Source organism: Molothrus ater, chromosome 1 (genome assembly GCF_012460135.2).
Source record: "Molothrus ater isolate BHLD 08-10-18 breed brown headed cowbird chromosome 1, BPBGC_Mater_1.1, whole genome shotgun sequence".
In the NCBI taxonomy this organism is placed as follows: Eukaryota; Metazoa; Chordata; class Aves; order Passeriformes; family Icteridae; genus Molothrus; species Molothrus ater.
In genome coordinates this window covers 635,916-655,202 of record NC_050478.2, presented here as the reverse complement: position 1 = coordinate 655,202, position 19,287 = coordinate 635,916, and the positions used below count along the sequence as shown (strand labels likewise).

The 19,287-nt window shown below is 56.0% G+C and overlaps 1 protein-coding gene and 1 long non-coding RNA gene across 2 annotated transcripts in view; both read left to right on the top strand.

Moving 5' to 3' along the window:
• Positions 1–4,443: 4,443 nt before the first annotated feature.
• On the top strand, positions 4,444–5,949 carry LOC118684410 (uncharacterized). Its single transcript, XR_004979833.2, has 2 exons — positions 4,444–4,764; positions 5,257–5,949. It is a non-coding gene; the product is annotated as an uncharacterized LOC118684410 (long non-coding RNA).
• A 1,598-nt stretch (positions 5,950–7,547) lies between these two features.
• The window catches only part of ELP6 (elongator acetyltransferase complex subunit 6), a 26,767-nt gene continuing 15,027 nt past the window's right edge, over positions 7,548–19,287 (top strand). Inside the window, exons 1-4 of the mRNA XM_036379242.2 lie at positions 7,548–7,628; positions 11,205–11,283; positions 12,553–12,623; positions 18,572–18,699. Coding sequence (XP_036235135.1) covers positions 7,575–7,628; positions 11,205–11,283; positions 12,553–12,623; positions 18,572–18,699 — 332 coding nt within the window. The 5' untranslated portion in view covers positions 7,548–7,574. The remainder of the gene's footprint in view (positions 7,629–11,204; positions 11,284–12,552; positions 12,624–18,571; positions 18,700–19,287) is intronic.

Here is a 19,287-nt window from a genome sequence, read left to right as displayed (position 1 = left end):
TCACTGTGGGAGGCTCCTGGGAGCAGCTCTGGTGACATCCCAGTGTTCCCACCAGAGCTGGGCTCCCTCCTGGCTGGGAGGGGCTGTCACTGGAGTTTGTGCAGCCAGGAAGCACTGGGGGGATCCCAGTGTTTAGTGCTGGGAAATACCAATTACTCATCACCCACAGCCTGGCTGTAACAGGGAGCGATTCCAGCACTAAACCCACTCCGCGCTGGATTTAAAGAGAGGAGAAAAGCAAAATCCTCTTAACTCTGTGACCTGTGGAATGCCCAGTGTGGGAACGAGGAGCTGGGCATGCGCCCGCTGAGGCCAGCGAGGGCTGGGCTGGCCACGGGCATGGCAGCTGCTCTGTGTCACCACTGTCACCGCTGCTGCGCTGCCTGGTGCCACTGGGAGGGACAGAGCAGAGCACGGCCAGCAACCATGGCCAGCAAACCAAGACTGCCTTGGGACACAAGGACAGCAGGAAAAGGGGCCAAGGCTGAGCGTGGAGCAGCCAAGCTCCCACCCCTCATGGAGAAAAGGGAGAAATAAAGACAAGGGGCACTGGGATGTTTGGAGAAGTGGGAAGCAGGATCTGGGGGGAGGCAGGATCAGAAGTGAAAGGAGTAAAGGAAACTGGAGGGACTTCAAAGGAACGCTGCAAGCAGCACACACAGGAGCCATCCCAATAGGAAACGGAGCAGGAACCAGCCTGGCTGCATCACAAGCTCCTCACTGACCTCAGGCTCGAGAAAAAACGCTTATGGGAAGTGGGAACTAGGTCAAATTACTAAGGGCAGTTACAAGGGGAGCATAAGCATGTGGGGAGACATCAGAAAGGCCAAATTGAGATGGAAATAGGGAGGAATCATTAAGGAGAAGAAGAAAGGGCTCCATCAGCAGGAGGAGAATGAGCAGGGGAGCGTTGGTCTGGACCCAGGAAAGGAGGAAGGCGGCTGGCAGAGGAGGCTGGGAACTCAACAGGATCACTGGCTTGTTTAAAAACCTCTTAAAACCCCCAGCCTTTAGAGGTGCCAAGTGCCAGCAGATGCCCACCACAATAATGAGGTGCTGTGCTGCCACCGAGAGAGCAACGACTGCAAAAATGGGAATATTGAACAGCACATCCAGATTGCTTCTGACTCTCAGAACCTCATCCTGGTTCTTATAAAAATGGGAATATTGAACAGCACCCCCAGACTGCTCCCAGCCCTCAGAACCTCATCCTGGTTCTTACAAAAATGGGAATATTGAACAGCACCCCCAGACTGCTCCCAGCCCTCAGAACCTCAGCCTGGTTCTTACAAAAATGGGAATATTGAACAGCACTCTCAGACTGCTTCCAACTCTCAGAACCTCATCCTGGGGTGCTTAGAAAACCACTTAAAGCCACCTGAGAGCTGTTTGGTAGAACCCAGTTAAAGCCACCTGGGAGCTGTTTGGTAGCACAGGGGATGGCTGAGGGTTTACAAGAGCTGGTCCAGTTTGGGGCAGGTCATGTAAGGAAAGATGGAAGCCACGGGAGAAAGTCCAGGAGAAGAGAGAGCCAGGAAAGAGGAGTGGGCAGTGGGGAGAGCTGGAGAGCCAGGGAGACATGGGAACAGTGTCTGAAGGACTCCTCAATTCCCTGACAGGAGGGGACAGCTGGGGGAGTCGGGCTCTGCTCCCAGGGAACAGGGACAGGACAAGGGAGAACAGCCTCAAGTTGTGCCAATGGGTCAGGCTGAATATTGGGAAAATCCCTTCAGGAAAGGGCTGTCCAGCCCTGGCACAGCTGCTCAAAGAAGCTGGGGCTGCCCCTGGATCCCTGGCAGTGCCCAAGGCCAGGCTGGACGGGGCTTGGAGCAGCCTGGGACAGTGGAAGGTGTCCCTGGAATGGGATGAACTTTAAGGTCCCTTCCCACCCACCCCACTCCAGAACTCAGTGGTTCAATCTGTGTGTGCAATTTGCATCTATTAAAGGAATCTGGAGCCATCCTGCAGGAGCACCCAGGAGTCTCCATCACCTTTTGCTGGGAGCTACAAAAATGCAGCGTGAAAATGCAGCTCTGGTGTCAGAGCTGAGAATTTCACATGGAGGCAAGAGACGGCAGATGGGACAATCTGGTGGGCTGAGGAGCAGTGAGACAACACTGCCTGCCAGGGCAGACAGGACCAGGCAAACCTGGTGGGGCTCTCTGGGAAAAGAGGAGATTTCAGGAAGGATTTGGGAGAAAAGGCAGAGATTCTTTTTGTAGCTTCCAAACTCCAGGTGTGCGTGGTGATCCAGGTGTGGGGGAGAAGGGGATCTCATTCAGGCTGCTGAGTGGTGTGCATGGAATTAGTGGGAAGAGGAGAGGGCAGGAAAAAAGGAACTGGGAAGTGCTGCAAAGTGTGGGGAGCGGAAAAAGCAGGACGGGGCAAAATGAGGAGAAGGAGCAGCCAAAGGAGCAGGGAGAGTGAGGGATGGGGAGGCACAGAGGAGCTGGCAGAGGGCAGTGGCTTTGGGGAGCCCAGCACCTGGGCTGGGAGAGGGGACAGTGCTTTCCCTGCTGGCTTTGATCCCCCCTGGCTCTCAGCCATCCTCAGTCCCACCCTGCTCACTGCCATCCTCAGGACCTCGGTGGTGCCCTGCCCCGACAGCTGAGGGGCTCCGTGCTGGCACAGCTTTGCTGCCAGGTCCCTGCTGCATCCAGCGCATTTCCCAGGGGTTCTCCAGTCTCCTGAAAAGGCCTGGAGATCCCTCATGGAGAGCCAGTGGCACTCTGCTTCGAAATGGTGCAGTGAATTTTAAAGGTGAGCTGCAAAATGCATCCAAAGTGGTTTGTGTTTCTGTTTTCCTCCCTGCTCTGCAAAGGCAGTGAATCGTTCTCCACAGCCAGGAGCAATCAGCAAGAGCAGCACAGACAAACCCAGAGCAGGAGGGGATGAGGAGCGGGAACGAAGGGGGCTGGGAAGGAACGCCAGGCAGGCTGTGGAGCTGTGGCTGCCCGGGTTTCTGGAGCAGCCTGGACAAACATCTGCCAGGGAAGGCTGGGGCTGAGCGGATTTTGCTGGTGGCAGGTGTTGCTTCATCCCAGTGACCTCTCGGGCTCCCTCCGGCCTCACGCTCAGTGATCCTGCTTTTCTGCCATCAGAAATGTCAGCCCAGCCCTCCCCTCCCTCTGCCAGAGCGTGCAGAGCAGGTTTATCAGCTCAGTCCTCATCATTTTTGCCAACGTTTTTCACAGTTGCTCCTTTCACCAGAGATACATTTGTTTATATGGATACAAGCAAGCAAAAAGTGAGATTTAAAATGGGAAAAAATGAACATCCATTTCCTCTATTTTTCTTGTATTTTCCAGGTGTATCATTCTCCCATGAAATCTTCCAGCAGGAGGAGTACCCCGAGGTGGGAATAACTCCATGCTGAGGATTTAGCCTCGGGCAAACAGTAGAAAGAGAAGGTAAAGGAGGGAGACAGGAACTGATGCTGCTCCGTGGCTTTGTTGGAATCTTTTAAAGGCAGCTCAGGTGTCCTGGCCATTTTACCATGCTCTCAGGATCTAAATGCACATTTATTTTCCTTGTCCGATCCTTGCCCCTGCAGCCCAGCCCGGATTATTCCATGATGTGCAGCCTCGGGATGACAGAGCAGAGTGTTTGTGAATACCTGGAGGATTTGGTTTCACTGGCAGCGCTTTTCCCAAGCCTGCCCAGCTAAAGGAGAGGGGAAGGTCCAACAGAGGCTGGTTTTCCCTGAGTTTTCCTAGAGAAAAGGGCTGTGGGAAGGCAGGAGGGCCGGAGGCACCGGGCACACCCCGCCTGTCCCACCGGCGCAGCTCTTTTCAAACTCTGGCTCCTGCATTTCTGCAGAGAAATCCAGCGCCTGCTTCAGCTCATCCATTATTCCTTCCAGCTGCTCTTTGCCGCGTCGGGGCGGGCATTGAGGAGGTGGGATTTATCCCGGAACGTGTCCCGTTCTTTTCTTCCCTGCCCATTGACTCGGCCAACATCTGCTCCCGTTAACCCTCGCTGGCCCCACAGCTCCGGGGATCCTTTATGGCTCCGGAGCACTCGGCATTGTGTCAGCAACAGCCGAGGTGTCCCGGGAGAAGAAAACCCTCCTTTTGCTGGGGGGGAGTGGGATTTGGGCACTAAAATCCATCCTGGGCAGCTCAGCAAAAAGCAACAGTCACGGGAGGTCAATCAAAGTGTTTTCTCCCTAAAAATCATTTTCCACACACTCACATCATGAAACCTGGTAGGTTCAGCACCCCTTCCCTGCCAGGCTCTTGGGAATCACCTCAAACACTGCAAGATTAATTGGTTTTATCTGTTCTGCTGTGGTTTGGGTTTTTTTTTCCCTACTTTTGGGCATGAATTGCTTTTCCCCCACTGCTCTGCCATAGGGGCTTCATTGGAAGCAGCGTGGTTACCTATGGATCCCATATGGCTCCTCTGGGAAGCAGCTCCATGGTAAATACTGGAAATAGGCACGGAGCAGATGGGAGGGAAGGGGCACCGGTTTTAACAGCAAAATCCTCCCTGCCTTCGCACGGTAACAAGTCCTGGGGTGTGGGAAGGAATAGATGAGGAAGGACGAGAGGTGTTTGGAGGGATGCAGCTGCACTTTGCATGCGGCTCTGCTCCCCTTCCCGCTGAGGGGAGAAGAAGGGAGGATTTTGCGTTTCATTTACGAGGCATTTCGGGCTCTGCGGCTCGCGAAGAGCCGGAGGGAAGTGCCACGGGGACGGAGACGTGACAGCGCACACAAAGGGAGCCCGAGCGGCGGCTCCGCTCGCATTCCAATGCGGCCAGGTAGGGACAGCTCCGGGGACACCTCCCGGGACACCGCCAGGCATGCCCGGGCCCGGTGGGCCCCTGGCCGGTGGAACGGGCTCCCACAGCCCGGTGATCCCGGCCCCAGCCCCAAGAACTAACACCGGGATGGGGATCCAGCCCCGGGGCCAGGCTCTCCCGGAGGAATTCCGGCCCCGGCAGGGAGAGGCTCCTGCGCTGCCCGGAGCCGAGCAGGGCTCCAGCCCCTGAAAGGCTGCAGGAACAAAAGCAAAGCGATTTGGGCTCCTAAAGGAGCTCCCAGCCCCGGGTTCTGCAGGACAGAAGGCACCGAAGGGAAGCAGAGAGGCAGCTCCTCCAGAGGGGGCCGGGGCACAGCAGGGACCCCGAGCTGGGCAGGAGGGCAGGAGGGTGAATTTTAAATGGAACACACACACACGAACATCGGGAATAAGGGCAGGAGAACGGCCGCAGTGCCTCAGCCAAACCTCACAGTGCCCATCCTCCCTCCAGGAATCATTCTGTGCGAAGGTGAGGGAGCACCTCCCGTGTTCCCACTGCTCTCTTCCCGGGAATCTGCAGCTCTGGGGCTTCCCCGGATGGCCACAGCCCGGCTTGTCCCCTTCTCCCGTGGAACCCCGGTGCCAGCCCCACGGAGTCCCTCAGCAGCGATGCTCCGAGGGGCTGAATGAACCCAGGCAGTGCCTCCGTCCCTCGTTCCGTGCTCTTCTCCCATCGTGGGATGCCCCCTAATGCTCACAGCGCAGCATCCCGGCCTCCAGCACATCCCGGGCCCCAGAATCCTCTCTCCAGTTCCCCTGGATCCAAAACCTGCTCTCCAACACCCCTGGCACATCCCCGGCTCCAGAATCCTCTCTCCAACCCCCCTGGCACATCCCTGGATCCAGAATCCTCTCTGCAGTCCTCCTGGATCCAGAATCCTCTCTCCAGCTCCTCTCAGGAGGGCAATCCCTGCTTCCACGATGAAATCCACGATGAAAGGTTACAAAAGCTTTGCTGGAGCAAATGGAAAGCTGAATTAAGTGCCAGAAAACTCAAATTTGGGCTCGGAGGCAAAAATGACACCAGAGAATGTGGATTTTGGTGGTTATGGGCTGTAAATTTGCTGTTACTGCAGATCATTTTTACCATGTTCAGCACTTCCCAAATGTGCTGATACTGAAATAGGAGTCAGTGAGAGAGTAACAGACCCCTCACAAATCCCCCGTGTCCCAAAGCGTCCCTGATGCTTCCCAGATGGATTAAATGTGCCACACGGGGGTTTGGAAAGGGGCAGGTGGCACCCTGTGACCAGGGCTCGGGGTGACCAGAGCCACCAGGGCAGCTGGGGGCAGCTCTGCTGCTGGGAACGGGCAGCCAGCCCCAGGGTGTGCCTCTGGGAACAATGGGATGGGGATCCAGCCCCATTAATTATTATGGGATGGAGAGCCAGCCCCAGGGTGTGCCTCTGTGAGCAGTGGGATGGGGATCATGGGGATCCAGCCCCATGAATTATTATGGGAACAGGGAGCCAGCCCCAGGGTGTGCCTCTGGGAACAATGGGATGGGGATCATGGGGATCCAGCCCCATTAATTATTATGGGAACAGGGAGCCAACCCCAGGGTGTGCCTCTGGGAACAATGGGATGGGGATCATGGGGATCCAGCCCCAAGAACTAACAGTGGGATGGGGATCCATCCTTGTTAATTATGGTGGGATGGAGAGCCAGCCCCAGGGTGTGCCTCTGGGAACAATGGGATGAGGATGCAGTCACACAAACTAACAGTGGGATGGGGATCCAGCCCCATTAATTATTATGGGATGGGGAGCCAGCCCCAGGGTGTGCCTCTGTGAGCAGTGGGATGAGGATCCAGCCCCATTAATTATTATGGGAATGGGGAGCCAGACCGAGGGTGTGCCTCTGGGAAGAACAGGATGGGGACCATGGGGATCCAGCCCCAAGAACTAACAATGGAATGGGGATCCAGCCTCAAGAACTAACAATGGGATGGGGATCCAGCCCATGAATTATTATGGGAATGGGGATCCAGCCCCAGGGTGTGCCTCTGGGAAGAACGGGATGAGGATCCTGGGGATCCAGTTACACAAAAGGACAATGGGATGGGGATCCAGCCCCACAAACTAACAACAGGATCCATGAACTAACAATGGGATGGGGATCCAGTCCCACGAACTAACAATGGAATGGGGATCCAGCCACAACACAAACTAACAACAGGATCCATGAACTAACAATGGAATGGGGATCCAGCCCCACAAACTAACAACAGGATCCATGAACTAACAATGGGATGGAGATCCATCCTCGTTAATTATGGTGGGATGGAGAGCCAGCCCCAGGCTGTGCCTCTGGGAACAACGGGATGAGGATCCAGCTCCATGAACTAAGGATGGGATAGGGATCCAGCCCTGTGAATTAATGATAGGATGAGCATCTAGCCCCGTTAATTACGATGGGATGAGGATCCAGGTCCACGAATTAATGATGGGATGTCCCATTCAGAACTTTAATTAACCACATGGGTGAGGATCCAGCCGCTTTAATTGAGGTTGGGACGCGGGCCCAGCCCCGTTAATTGCCGATCCAGCCGCGTTAATTGCCGATCCAGCCCCGTTAATTAACTGCCGATCCAGTCCCGTTAATTAATTGCCGATCCAGCCCCGTTAATTGCTGCGCACGCGGGTCCGCGGGGGGCGGCAATGGCGGCTCCGGCCGCGCCCCGCCCCGCCAGCAGGGGGCGCCACCCGCCCCGCGCATGCGCGGCCCGCGGCGTTTCCCGCCGCGCGCGGCCCCTCAGCGGCGCCCGCCATGTTCGCGGAGCTGAACGAGCTGCTCGGGGCCTCCCCGGAGCGCCCGGACGCGGTGAGAGGGCGCTGAGAGGGCGGGAGGGACGGGCCGGGGCCGCCGGGAGCGGCGGGGCACGCTGGGAGGGGCACGTCCTCCGCAGACGGAGGCGGCGGCTGCGGCCGGTGCCAGAGCTGAGCCGCCTTCGGCCCTTCCATCTCCCGTTCCCGGCTCTCCGCCGCTCCTCACGGCTCCGGCTCCCACTGCGCAGGGGCCGAGCTCTGCTCCCACGGTGTGTCCGTGCTCCCGTGCGGGGAATAAACACAGAACTAAGCGTTAAACCCGCTGGCGGGCACTGCTCCGGACCGGGAGCTGCTCTAGAGATACTTGTCATTAATTAATTAATTAATGTAGCTTTTCCAGGGAGGTTTTGTGTAAATGAAGTCACGCAGGAACTAAACAGCCTCGCTGTCTGTGAGAGCTGTGCAGGTAAAATGTCAGTCGTGGAATCCCAGAGTGGTTTGGGCTGGAAGGAGCCTCAAAGCTCATCCAGCCCCACCTCCCGTCCTGTGTAGGGACATTTTCCTCCATCCCAAGCCCCGTCCAGCCTGGCCTGGGACGCTTCAGGGATCCAGGGGCAGCCAGAGCTGCTCTGGGGATTCTATTCTAGGGCCTCTCCACCCTCACAGGGAACAATTCCCAATTCCCAATGTCCCATCCATCCCTGCCCTCTGGCACTGGGAGCCATTCCCTGGGTCCTGTCCCTCCATGCCTTGTCCCCAGTCCCGCTCCAGAGCAGAGGGGCTCCAGCCCTGGAGCCGCTCCAGGTCTGTTTTCTGTCCATCCGTCCCCCAGCCTTTGCTGATTCTGGGTGTTGTCCTGACCCAGGTGCAACACCTTGTACTTGGCCTTGTTGAACCTCATGGGGTTCCCATGGACCCGCTCTGTCAACATCTCCAGGTCTCTCTGGATGTCCCATCCCTTCTCTCTGGCGTGTGACCACACCACCAGCTTGGTGTCATCAGTAATTATTAATACATTATCCATATGCTCCATGTTACTCCATGTTTTTCCTGACAGTTATGAGCTTAGATGATAAAAACAAGTTTGAGGTGATAATTTATTTTAGAAGTGTGAGTTTCCCCTTTTGTCTCCAGTTTCCCCCCTTGCTGTACTACCAGCTTGTATGGGAATAGGAGAGGTTTCTCCTTGATCTGGAGGGTACTTCTGAGGTCATTCCTTGTCAGGCTGGCTGGAGTGGGGCAGTGCTGCTCTGATGGGGAATCAGTACTGAGGGGAATTTGGGATGGTGCCCTTGAGGCTCAGAGCAGACCTGGGGAGGTGTTAGTAAAGGGTGGTCTGAGTGTGCAAAGTCCCAAAGCCCTGAGGTGCCTGTGGGTTGCTGTCGGGTTTTTAATGCACGTGAAACGCTAAGGGAGAAGTGCTTGGTGGAGTTTGTGCTCTGTGGTGTGGAGAGGACACTTTGGTGGTGGAGCTGTGGGATGAGCGGGAATGAGGGCATCCACGAGCTTGGTTCTGAGGCAAGGAGCTCACCTTGATGTGAGCAGGAAGTTCCACAGAGCAAAACCCTGAGATTTGGCCTGAAGATCCTGGGTTTGGGCTTGGCAGCCAGAGCAGGAGCTGAGCAAGGCTTTGTCTGTGTGAGGAATTCCCTTGGGTTGAGCTGGGCGTTCCCATCCCACCACAGGCTGTGGGTTCTGCCCTCTCTGGGTGTCACACCAGCGTGGCTGCCTGCCCAGCGAGCGGTGTTCCCAGTGCTGGAGTGGGGAATGGCCTCCTGCAGTACCCACGGCACTAAATGTGCTTCACTCTGGTGGTAAATGATGAGTAGTGTGTGTGCAGGTCCCCCTCGGTGATCCCTGTGCAGAGCCGTCCCTGCGGTGTGCTGGGATACCCGGCCGGCTGTCCCCCTGTGTGACAGTGTCAGCCCTCTGCTGGCCGGACCTTCCCGGCGCTGCCATCCCCATTTCCGCAGCTCCACAGCCGGGCCCTGCCGCTTCCCGGGCTGACAGGAGCTGTCCCCGCAGGGCTGCTGGGTGCAGGGAGCTGCTGTGGCTGTGCCTGCTGTGTCACCTGGGCTTGTGACACCCGCTGCTGCCCCGCCGAGCCGTTCTGGCAGCTCCTGACGAGCAGCTGCAGCCTGTCCCTGAGCCTGCAGGTGTTGAGTGTGTGAGGGCAGAGCGTGGACAGACCGGGCTGGGGCTCATGGGGAGGATGCCACAGGAAGGCTTTGCCTTTGGGATGGTGCTGGGTGCTCAGAGTGACAAACGCCAGCACAGCCTGTGGGGGCCGGCTGGTGCTGGCAGGGAGGGCACGTGGGGCGTGCTCAGCCTGCTCTTCCCGGGGCTCTGGTGGGGAGCAGGAGGGGATGGAGCAGCACAAGATAAACCCTGAACGTCTGGGTTTGTGCTCTTTGAGCACAGCTCTCCTCCATGGAGGGCACATCTTGGGGCGGTGTCCCTGTCACTGCAGTGTGTTATGCCATTGAGGCATAGCCCTTTTTGGGGAAAGAGCTCTCTCTCACTGCAGCTCTCACTTCCCTGCCCTGGCCTCTGCTCTGCATTCCCTGCAGTCAGGGTCAATGTTTGCTGTTCCATTCACTCTGCACCGGGGAGTTTGTTCTGGTGGATGATTTGGGAATTGCCTGTGTGGAGATGGCTCGTTGCTCTGAAAGGCTTCTTCTGTTCCTGGGAGTAGAAAAACCTCCCACTTTGATAAGTTCTTTGTGTTTCCAAGCAGCTCATCTATGATTTGTATTGATTAAAGAAACATCCTGCCTAAGATTTTAATGGAAACAAACACCTTGATGAGGCTGGGGCTGATAATGAGTGTGCACTAATGAACAGAATTAATTTCCTGCCTGATCAAAACAGGGTTTATACCTTGTGCTGAGAGCTCTGCTGCACTACAGAACTTTGATGATAAGGTTTTCTTCCCTGAAGGTGGCATGTTGGAAGTAAACCCGGAAGGGAGGATAGGGAGGGCTGTTTGACACAGGAGGAGCAGCAGCTCCAGGGGTGCTGGCGTTTGGAGCACACTGGCAATGCTGGCTGTGGCAGGGGAGAATGGGCTGGGAATGCAGTGAGTGAGTGGCTGTTGTTCCCCTGCCACTGGGAGAAGGAAGATGCCCGTGAATTGGAGGAAAGGGGCACAAGGCCGGGAGATGGAAAGGGCCCAGAAGCCCCTGGTGGTGCCCAGCCCCAGAGGCTCCATGTGGTGGCACTGGGAGCACCGTGCTGCACCTTCAGGGGAGGGGGTGGCACCTGCTGGGCACAGACCTGGGCTCACAGCTGGGCTCACAGCTGAGCACAAGGGTTTTTAGCTGGGACATGTGGGGACGTGGTTCAGTGGTGAGCTTGGCAGTGCTAATGGTTGAGCTGGGTTCATGGTTGGACTTGGTGGGCTCAGAGGGCTTTTCCAGCCCTAGTGAGGCTGTGGTTCAGATGCCTCCCCGTGGGCTGTGTCCAGAGGAAGTGCTGGCTTCCCTCTGTAAACAGGCAGCTGGAGCTCTGCTTGTCCACTTCTTCCTCTGAGTAGCACCTGCAGAATTCCTGCAGCTTGAGCCAACATCTTGTCTACCAAGAGCACTTGGTGCCCTCACCTTACTCTGCTATTTTGCTGCTTCTTTTCCAGGGTAAATTCACCCTGCTGCGAGACACCCGGACAGATGGCAGCTTCCTGGTGCACCACTTCCTCTCCTTCTACCTCAGAGGTGGGTCAGCAGCAGCTCTCTGAGGCAGGAACGCCTCAGGGGTTCCCTCAATGAGGGAGCAGTTCTGCAGAGTGTGAGTTATCCTCAGATAAACCCAAAGTTTGGGGTTAGGATTTGTGGGTCCTAGTCCTGACTTGTTCTTGGGACTCCTCTGTATCCTCGGGTACATCCCATAATTCTGCACCTTGTTTCATCATGATTGTGGCAATGGTTGTAAATCAAACAGGCTCTGACAGGGAAGTGTTCACTGCAATTCTCTCACTGCTTCCATTTTTATGATATAATTACACATATCAGGACCAATTAACAACAGATAAGCTCAGAGTGAGTCAAGAAACAAACAGAGCCTGGCAAGCTGTCTAATTACTTTTGTGGGAGCAGTTTCCCCTGTGAGTAACCTCCTGGCCCCTGCAGAGCAGGCATTGGACTCAGGGACTCCTGCAGCTGTAAATGGTTCAGAGACCTGCCAGGCACTGCCTCAGGCTCTGCTGATGTCCTGCCCCACAGCAGTGCCCTGGGCATTGATGGTGCTGCCCCACAGCAGTGCCCTGGGCATTGATGTCCTGCCCCACAGCAGTGCCCTGGGCATTGATGGTGCTGCCCCACAGCAGTGCCCTGGGTGTTGGTGTGCTGGCTGTCACCTGCCCCCCTCCAGCCCAGGGCCTGGGTGCTGTATTCCCTGTTTGCAGCATCCCCGTGTTGTCCTCTTGGTGCCCAAAACCTTTGGGAGATCTGAAGGTTCATCTGGGGCCATTGACTTGTTCTGCTTGAACTCCATGTCCAAAAACATGCTTATGTTCATAGCCAAACTGTGTTCCAAAATCACTTTTTATTTAGGTGTCTGACACAATTCCCAGTTCTGTGTTTTTCCAGTCAAGGTCGCTTGCCCTGTGAGAGCCAAAGTGGGAATTTTTGGCATGTCTGTGGTTTCAGTAGTTCAGTGTCACAGCTGGCCCTTGGCCTCCTTACTGTCACACCATCAAACAGGCTCAGGAGGTCTCAGCCTGGCCTGGCATGAGGCAGAAAAGTGGCCTTACACTCTTCAAAGTCATCTTTTTCCTTCTTTTCCCCTCTTTTTAAACTCACATTTTCACTAATGCAGATATCCTCTAGAAGGTTGAAAACTGAAAGCAAAGGAGGGTTTGTCTAGACCTGCATCACTTCAAGGTCCTTCCAGGCAGGTGTGTGGCCTGGCTGCTGTGATTTATGAGCTTTGTTAATGTCAGCTGCAAAGTGGAACTGCTAACACGTGCTTTTGTCCCTCCCCAGCTGGCTGCAAGGTTTGCTTTGTGGCCCTGCTCCAGTCCTTCAGCCACTACAGCATCGTGGCACAGAAGCTGGTGAGTCCTTGGCATGGGTTCATTGTTATGGGTCCAGGAAGTTTCTCTTGGGTGGGAAGGAATGGGAATGGGCAGCAGGAACTGTGCGTGAGCAAATGTTTCCAGGCCTTGATGGGGACAGTCAGGATTGGTGCTCCTGGGATGGGGATAAAGAGCACTTTGGGGCAGAAACCCAGCTGTGAGGTGCCCCACGGGCTCTGCCCTGCCACGAGCTGGAACAGCTGCTTGCTTTGTGCTTGGAATGGTTTGCTGGGGATCAGTGCTCCCCAGACAGGCACAGACTGCTGGATGGAGGTTCCGTAATCCCCTGGAGAGGAAAATGCTGGGGTGTCAGTGTTCCCAGGACCCTGCACTCCTACAGGGGCTCCTGAGGTGACTTTGTGCCCTGTCCTCTGGTTCCTGTTGGGATGGAGGGTCTCAAGGACACCTGTGTGCCTCCTTGGCCTCTGGGCTGAGCCATCCCTCTGAGCTCTGTGAGGAGCCACAGGTAAGTTCCTGGGGATTTCCTTCCCATGCTGAGTTGGACAAGGATTATGTGTACTCTGAAATGAGGAAACAGAGACAAAGCAGGCAGGGTAATTCTGCGTGTCAGCGTATTGTCTGAGCTCCAAACTGCTTCACTCAGCTCTTTTACACCACTCCAAGGTGAAATGCCCCAGGTGGGCGGGCAGTGCAGGTGACCTTCCGGGGCTGAGGGGATGAGGGCTTGCACTGCTCCTCCCTCTGGTTCTGCTGTGAATCCCAGCAGCACTGCTGCTCACAAAGACTCCCAGATGCTGAGGAACCAGGTTCTGTATTCTCCACTGGAAACATGGTGCTGCTAAACAACTCGATTTTATTTACTGCTAAAAAATATTTACAGATTTTACCTTTTGAAAGGAGATCAGCGCCCGGGACACACAGCAAACAGGCTGTTGCCCCACGGAGCTGTAACTCCAGGTGTGATTCCCCTGCTGAACAAACCCCCCCAGGAGCACAGAGCTGTCCTGGCCTTTGTGGTGCAGAGGGGAGGAAATCCTGGGGGGAACTTGCTGAGTGGGGCCGGAAATGGGGCGCAGCAGCCGCTGTGGGGAGGCAATCCAGCGGTCAAATACGGGATCCCTGCCTGCTCCTCAAGTTCAGGGTGTTTCCTAATGCCGAGATTTCCCGGTGTACACTCATGGCAGCTGCTGACATCTCCCTGGCTGGGAGGCTGAGGAGCGAGAACAGGAGGATTAGCTGGAGCACACGTGCGATGCAAATGGGGGCGATTTGCTGTCTGATACTCGAACAAAAGGTGGCTGCCACAAAGGAGGTGATAAGCACAGCTCAGAGAAGCGCCGAGCTGCTTTCAGCTCTGAGTCACTCCTGCCTTGCAGCTTCATAGGTGCCCCTGTGGTCCTTGCTGTGAATTCCTGCCAGGCTCTGAGGAGCTGGAGGTCGCAACATCGGTTATTTATATCCAAGTTTCCATCACATTTTCTCTTTGCTTTAATCCTTCTTTGCACAGATGAACACGCCAGGCTCAGGAAAGGTGGTTCTCGGCAGGGTAGTTTCACTCTTAAATTCGGTTAAGAACTGGCTGCTGTAGATCTTTACTGGAGAGCAGTAATGGTGTGGCCACAGGCCCTGTGCTAGCACTGCTGAGGCACCTCCAGTCCTGGGGACAGATTTGTGATCCCCAGGTACAGGACAGGGCGTGTCCAGAGAAGGGAATGGAGATGGGGAAGGGTCTGGAGCCCCAGGAGGGGCTGAGAGAGCTGGGGAAGGGGCTCAGCCTGGAGCAAAGGAGGCTCAGGGGGGACCCTGTGGCTCTGCACAGCTCCTGCCAGGAGGGGACAGCTAGGGGGGCTCAGAATCTGCTCCCAGGGAGCAGGGACCTCAAGGGTTGCCAGGGGAGGTTCAGGTTGGATATTGGAAAAATTCCTTCCCTTGAGGGGTGATCCGACCCTGGCCCAGCTGCCCAGGGCCATGCTGGAGTCCCCACTGGTGAAGGGATTCAAAAACCCTGTGGATGTGGCACTTGAGCACATGGGTTGGTGGTGGCCCTGGCAGTGCTTGGGGGAATGGCTGGACTGGATGGATTCAGGGGACCTCTCCAGCCTCAGTGATTCTGTGACTGTGATTATGGCCTTAGGAAAGCCTGCACTTGGAAGAGCTTCAGAACTGAGCAATGCCCCAGTTTCTGTTGGGAGCAGGGTAGTCCCAGCCCCAGGAGGAGGCTCCTGGAGTCAGGGTGGATTGTACAGTGACACTTGTAGCAGTTGTGTGAGGTGATAAAGTGAATGTTTATACACAGCTGAAGTGATGCTTCCAGGGACCTGCTGCTTTCCCAGAGTGCCAGGTGTTACAAGTCCCAAACCACTTCCTTCTGTGTTAGCTAAGTGTAGGGATGTATCTTTACTTGCAGGAAAAAACTTCCCTGGCTTTTTTTGTGCCTGTGTCCTCTTTCCCTGAGGACCCTCACTTCATTTTAAGGCACTGTCAGTGTTATTGGCCCTGACCTTGCAGAGAACATGCAGGGCTATATCAGGACAAACAGCAGCAGGGCACCCTGCCAGGCTGGTGTTCCCACCCTCACTTGTACAAAGTTTGTTTTGTTTTACAGGAAAACCAGATTTGTCCCCATTTGATGATGCCCATCTCCTGTCCCCTGCGTGGAGCTCACAGCTTGGAGGGCGTGGTGTGGCCCGATCACTGATGGCCCCACTTTGTCCCACAGCTGTGTTTGCCGATGAGCTCATTCCCCCTGCTTTGCACTCTCCATTCCTTCTGTCCCTCAGACATTTCCCTTTCCCGTATGGAATGGCCAGTGGAGAGCAGCAGCTCTGCTCTGAGGGGCTGTCACTGCTGGCAGCCGGGGGGCAGCACACTCCACAGCTGCCCAGAGGGACAGGAGAGCTGAGTGCTGCTGCAGGAGCATCCTGGGCTGGGTCCTGCTGGTCAGGAGCATCCTGGGCCGGGTGCTGCTGCTGGTCAGGATCATCCTGGGCTGGGTGCTGCTGCAGGAGCATCCTGGGCTGGGTGCTGCTGCAGGAGCATCCTGGGCCGGGTGCTGCTGGTCAGGAGCATCCTGGGCCGGGTCCTGCTGCTGCAGGAGCATCCTGGGCTGGGTGCTGCTGGTCAGGAGCATCCTGGGCTGGGTGCTGCTGCAGGAGCATCCTGGGCCGGGTCCTGCTGGTCAGGAGCATCCTGGGCTGGGTCCTGCTGGTCAGGAGCATCCTGGGCTGGGTGCTGCTGCTGCAGGAGCATCCTGGGCTGGGTGCTGCTGGTCAGGAGCATCCTGGGCTGGGTGCTGCTGGTCAGGAGCATCCTGGGCTGGGTCCTGCTGCTGGTCAGGAGCATCCTGGGCCGGGTGCTGCTGGTCAGGAGCATCCTGGGCTGGGTCCTGCTGGTCAGGAGCATCCTGGGCTGGGTCCTGCTGGTCAGGAGCATCCTGGACTGGGTGCTGCTGGTCAGGAGCATCCTGGGCTGGGTGCTGCTGGTCAGGAGCATCCTGGGCCGGGTCCTGCTGGTCAGGAGCATCCTGGGCCGGGTCCTGCTGCTGGTCAGGAGCATCCTGGGCCGGGTGCTGCTGGTCAGGAGCATCCTGGGCTGGGTCCTGCTGGTCAGGAGCATCCTGGGCCGGGTGCTGCTGCTGCAGGAGCATCCTGGGCTGGGTGCTGCTGGTCAGGAGCATCCTGGGCTGGGTGCTGCTGCTGCAGGAGCATCCTGGGCTGGGTCGATGGCTGGCAGCATGCCAGGATAATGTCCTGTGCTCCAGGGTAATGGAGCAGGATGCTGGCTCACAATGAAAGCTTTTACGCTGTCTGGGTGCTGGGCACTGCAGTGGCTCTGCTCTGGGGATATCAGTCCTGGCTGTGCACTCAGGAAGGTGCCACTGGCCATTTAGAGCACTTAGCCCACTTTTCCAAGCTGCCTGATGCTTCCTGTGCTGCTTTCAGAGATCACACTGGGTGGGCTGGCAGCAGGGGACAGGCAGAGGTTTGCTGTGGAAGGTGACTGCAGTGGGTGAGTTCCCTGGAACCTGTTCCCCTGCTGGAAAACGCAGCTGGACTTGCTGGGTCCGTGGCATGGCACTGAGGGGGCTGAATTCTTGGTCTGACACACAGGCACCCTGTCCCTGGCTGCTGTGGCCCTTCTCTGTCACCCAGGCAGGCTCTGGTGTCACAGCACTGAGTTTCCTTCTGAAGGGGGGACGCTTTTCTTGCAGATCTGAGGTACAGAGACTTTGTGTGTGCAGGAAGAAATGGCTGAAGCAAAGGTAAAATCAGTTGCTGAATTTACTCACAGCCCTTCAGCAGGTTCCCAGTCCTATGCACTGCAGAAATCCCTGAGGGAATGGGGTATGTGAGGGAATGTGAGGCTGCTGTGCAGCCCAGCCTTTCCTTATGGCATGGCAGGTATTTATTTGCTGGCTGTTCCCTGCTCCTCACCTGCCACATAAAGGTGCTTCTGTCCTTGGCTAGGAAGTTTTCCATCGTGTGTGCTCAGAATTGCCCAATAATGCTGCTATTTCTGGAGCTGTTACTGAGGGGTAGTGCCCAAAAAAATCTATTGCTTGATAGGGGGACTCTGAAGAGGGAGTGAGCATTCAGGCATATGTTCCTTCCCAGCTGAGTAAAAGGAAAATAGAGGAAGAGTTCTCAGGCAGCAGGATTCCTGGGGTTGGGAGTCCAAGCAGCTTCCATTTAAAGCAGGGAGCAGATGCCAGCAGATGGAGTTCAGTCAGGCCTCAGATTATTCTTAATATCCATGTTACAAAGTGATAGTGCTGCAAAATTGAGCCTGGGAAGATAATCATGGAATGGTTTGGGTTGGAAGACACCTGAAAAGGTCACCTAGTCCAATCCTCCAGGAAATAATTGTACTGCACATGGTCATGGAATCACTGAGGTTGGAAAGCCCTCAGGGATCATTGTGTCCCCCTTTCCCCCAGCACTGCCAAGGCCACCTCTAACCCAAGTGCCACATCCACAAGGCTTTAAATCCCCCAGGGATGGTGACTCCTCCACTGCCCTGGGCAGCCCCTTCCAATGCCTGGCCACCCTTTTTGAGGATAAACTGTGGAGAGTGAGAAGATCCCCTCAGAGCCTCCTCTTGTCCAGGCTGAGCCCCCAGCTCCTTCTGCCCTTGACAGGCCTTGGAGCAACCTAATCCAGTGGAAGATGTCCCCGCAGAGGGATGGAAGTGGGTGACCTTTAAACATCCCTCCAACCCAAACCTGTGTAGAATTGTGTGATCTCCAGCTGAGCCTTGTCCATGTGTGCTGCAGCTGTGGATGTCTCCGTTGGAGCTGGCTGTTCCCAGCACGTGGCTCTCCATTGGCCTCACCAGCAGGCAGGGCTGTGAGCCAGCTGAGTTTGAGTCTGAGCTGCAGCCCCAGGCATTTGTCATGGTCCTCCTCCTCCTCCTGGTGGAGTCAGGGCTGCTTCCCGTGGGATTCCTGGCTGTGGGAGCCCTGGCTGCTCTCTCCAGGTGTTGTGCAATGTGGGGATGCCAAGCCCACGGCCTCTCTGGATCCAGGCCGTGCCAGGCTCAGCTGCGTGGGTGTGCCCGGAGCCCTCATTGCCACAGATCTGGAGATAGTGACAAACAAAAGCTTTCACCTCCCAGGGAGGGAGGTGAAGGGATTGCTCACAGCAGGCCCTTGGAGAAGCCTGGCCCGTTCTCTCCCTGCCTCTGCACACCAAGCTGGCTTCCCAAAGGAATTCCAGGAGGTTTGAGCCCCCAAATCACAATCACAAATGTGCTTTTGTTATCTCCTGCCAAAGTACGGAAGAGTGAACATGCCACCAGTGACTGTAACAGAAATGCCCATTTCATCCCTGAAGCACTGACTTTATCAGCACATTTAGATAAGATTTGATTCAAACAAGAATGAAAATTTGGCTGTCGACCCATGTGGTTCTGTGTGCACCATTTTCCATAAGTGTTCACTCTGAAAGCCAATGTTTTCCTCTCTCCAGGGAGTCAGTCTGGCAGCTGCCAAGGAGCAGGGACAGCTTGTCTTCCTGGAGGGTCTCAAGTCCTGCCTTGACCTCCTGTTTGGGGAGGAGGAGCAGCCAGGACAGCCCAGTCCTCTGCAGTTTCTGAGGTGAGCCTGAGCATGGAGTGTTCCCCCTCACATCTGCTGCCACCAAGGGCACCACCCAAGGTCCAGGGCTGCCTCCTGCTGCCCTTTGTGCTCTCCTCCAAGGCCCAAGGACTCAGCTGGACACCAAGGGAAGGGAAACACCAGCATTGTGCACATCCCTCTAAGTGTTCTGGCCTCTCCCTCGCTGCTGCTTTGGGGGGGATCCTGTGTCCCTTCCAGATTTTAGGGAACTTGCACTCCCAACCTCATTGCCAAGCATGTCACAGGTCTAGAAAAACATTTATTTCAGCACTCCACAGGTTTGTGTGGAATGAAACCCCAGCCAAGTGGTTTTATTCCCTTCTCTCATTACTTTGAGTTTTATTCTTATCCAAGAGAGCAGTGCTGCTTTATCCATGCTGGCTTTTGGATTAACTCTCCCATGCCATTTTTCTCTCCCGTGCCCTGGGAAGCTCAGCAGAGGCCAGACACTTCCCTGTCAGTGTCCAGGCCCATGCTGGACTGGGCTTGGAGCAGCCTGGAGAGTGGAAGGTGTCCTGTGCCATGGCAGAGAGGTGGCACTGGATGGGCTTTGAGTTTCCTTCCCAC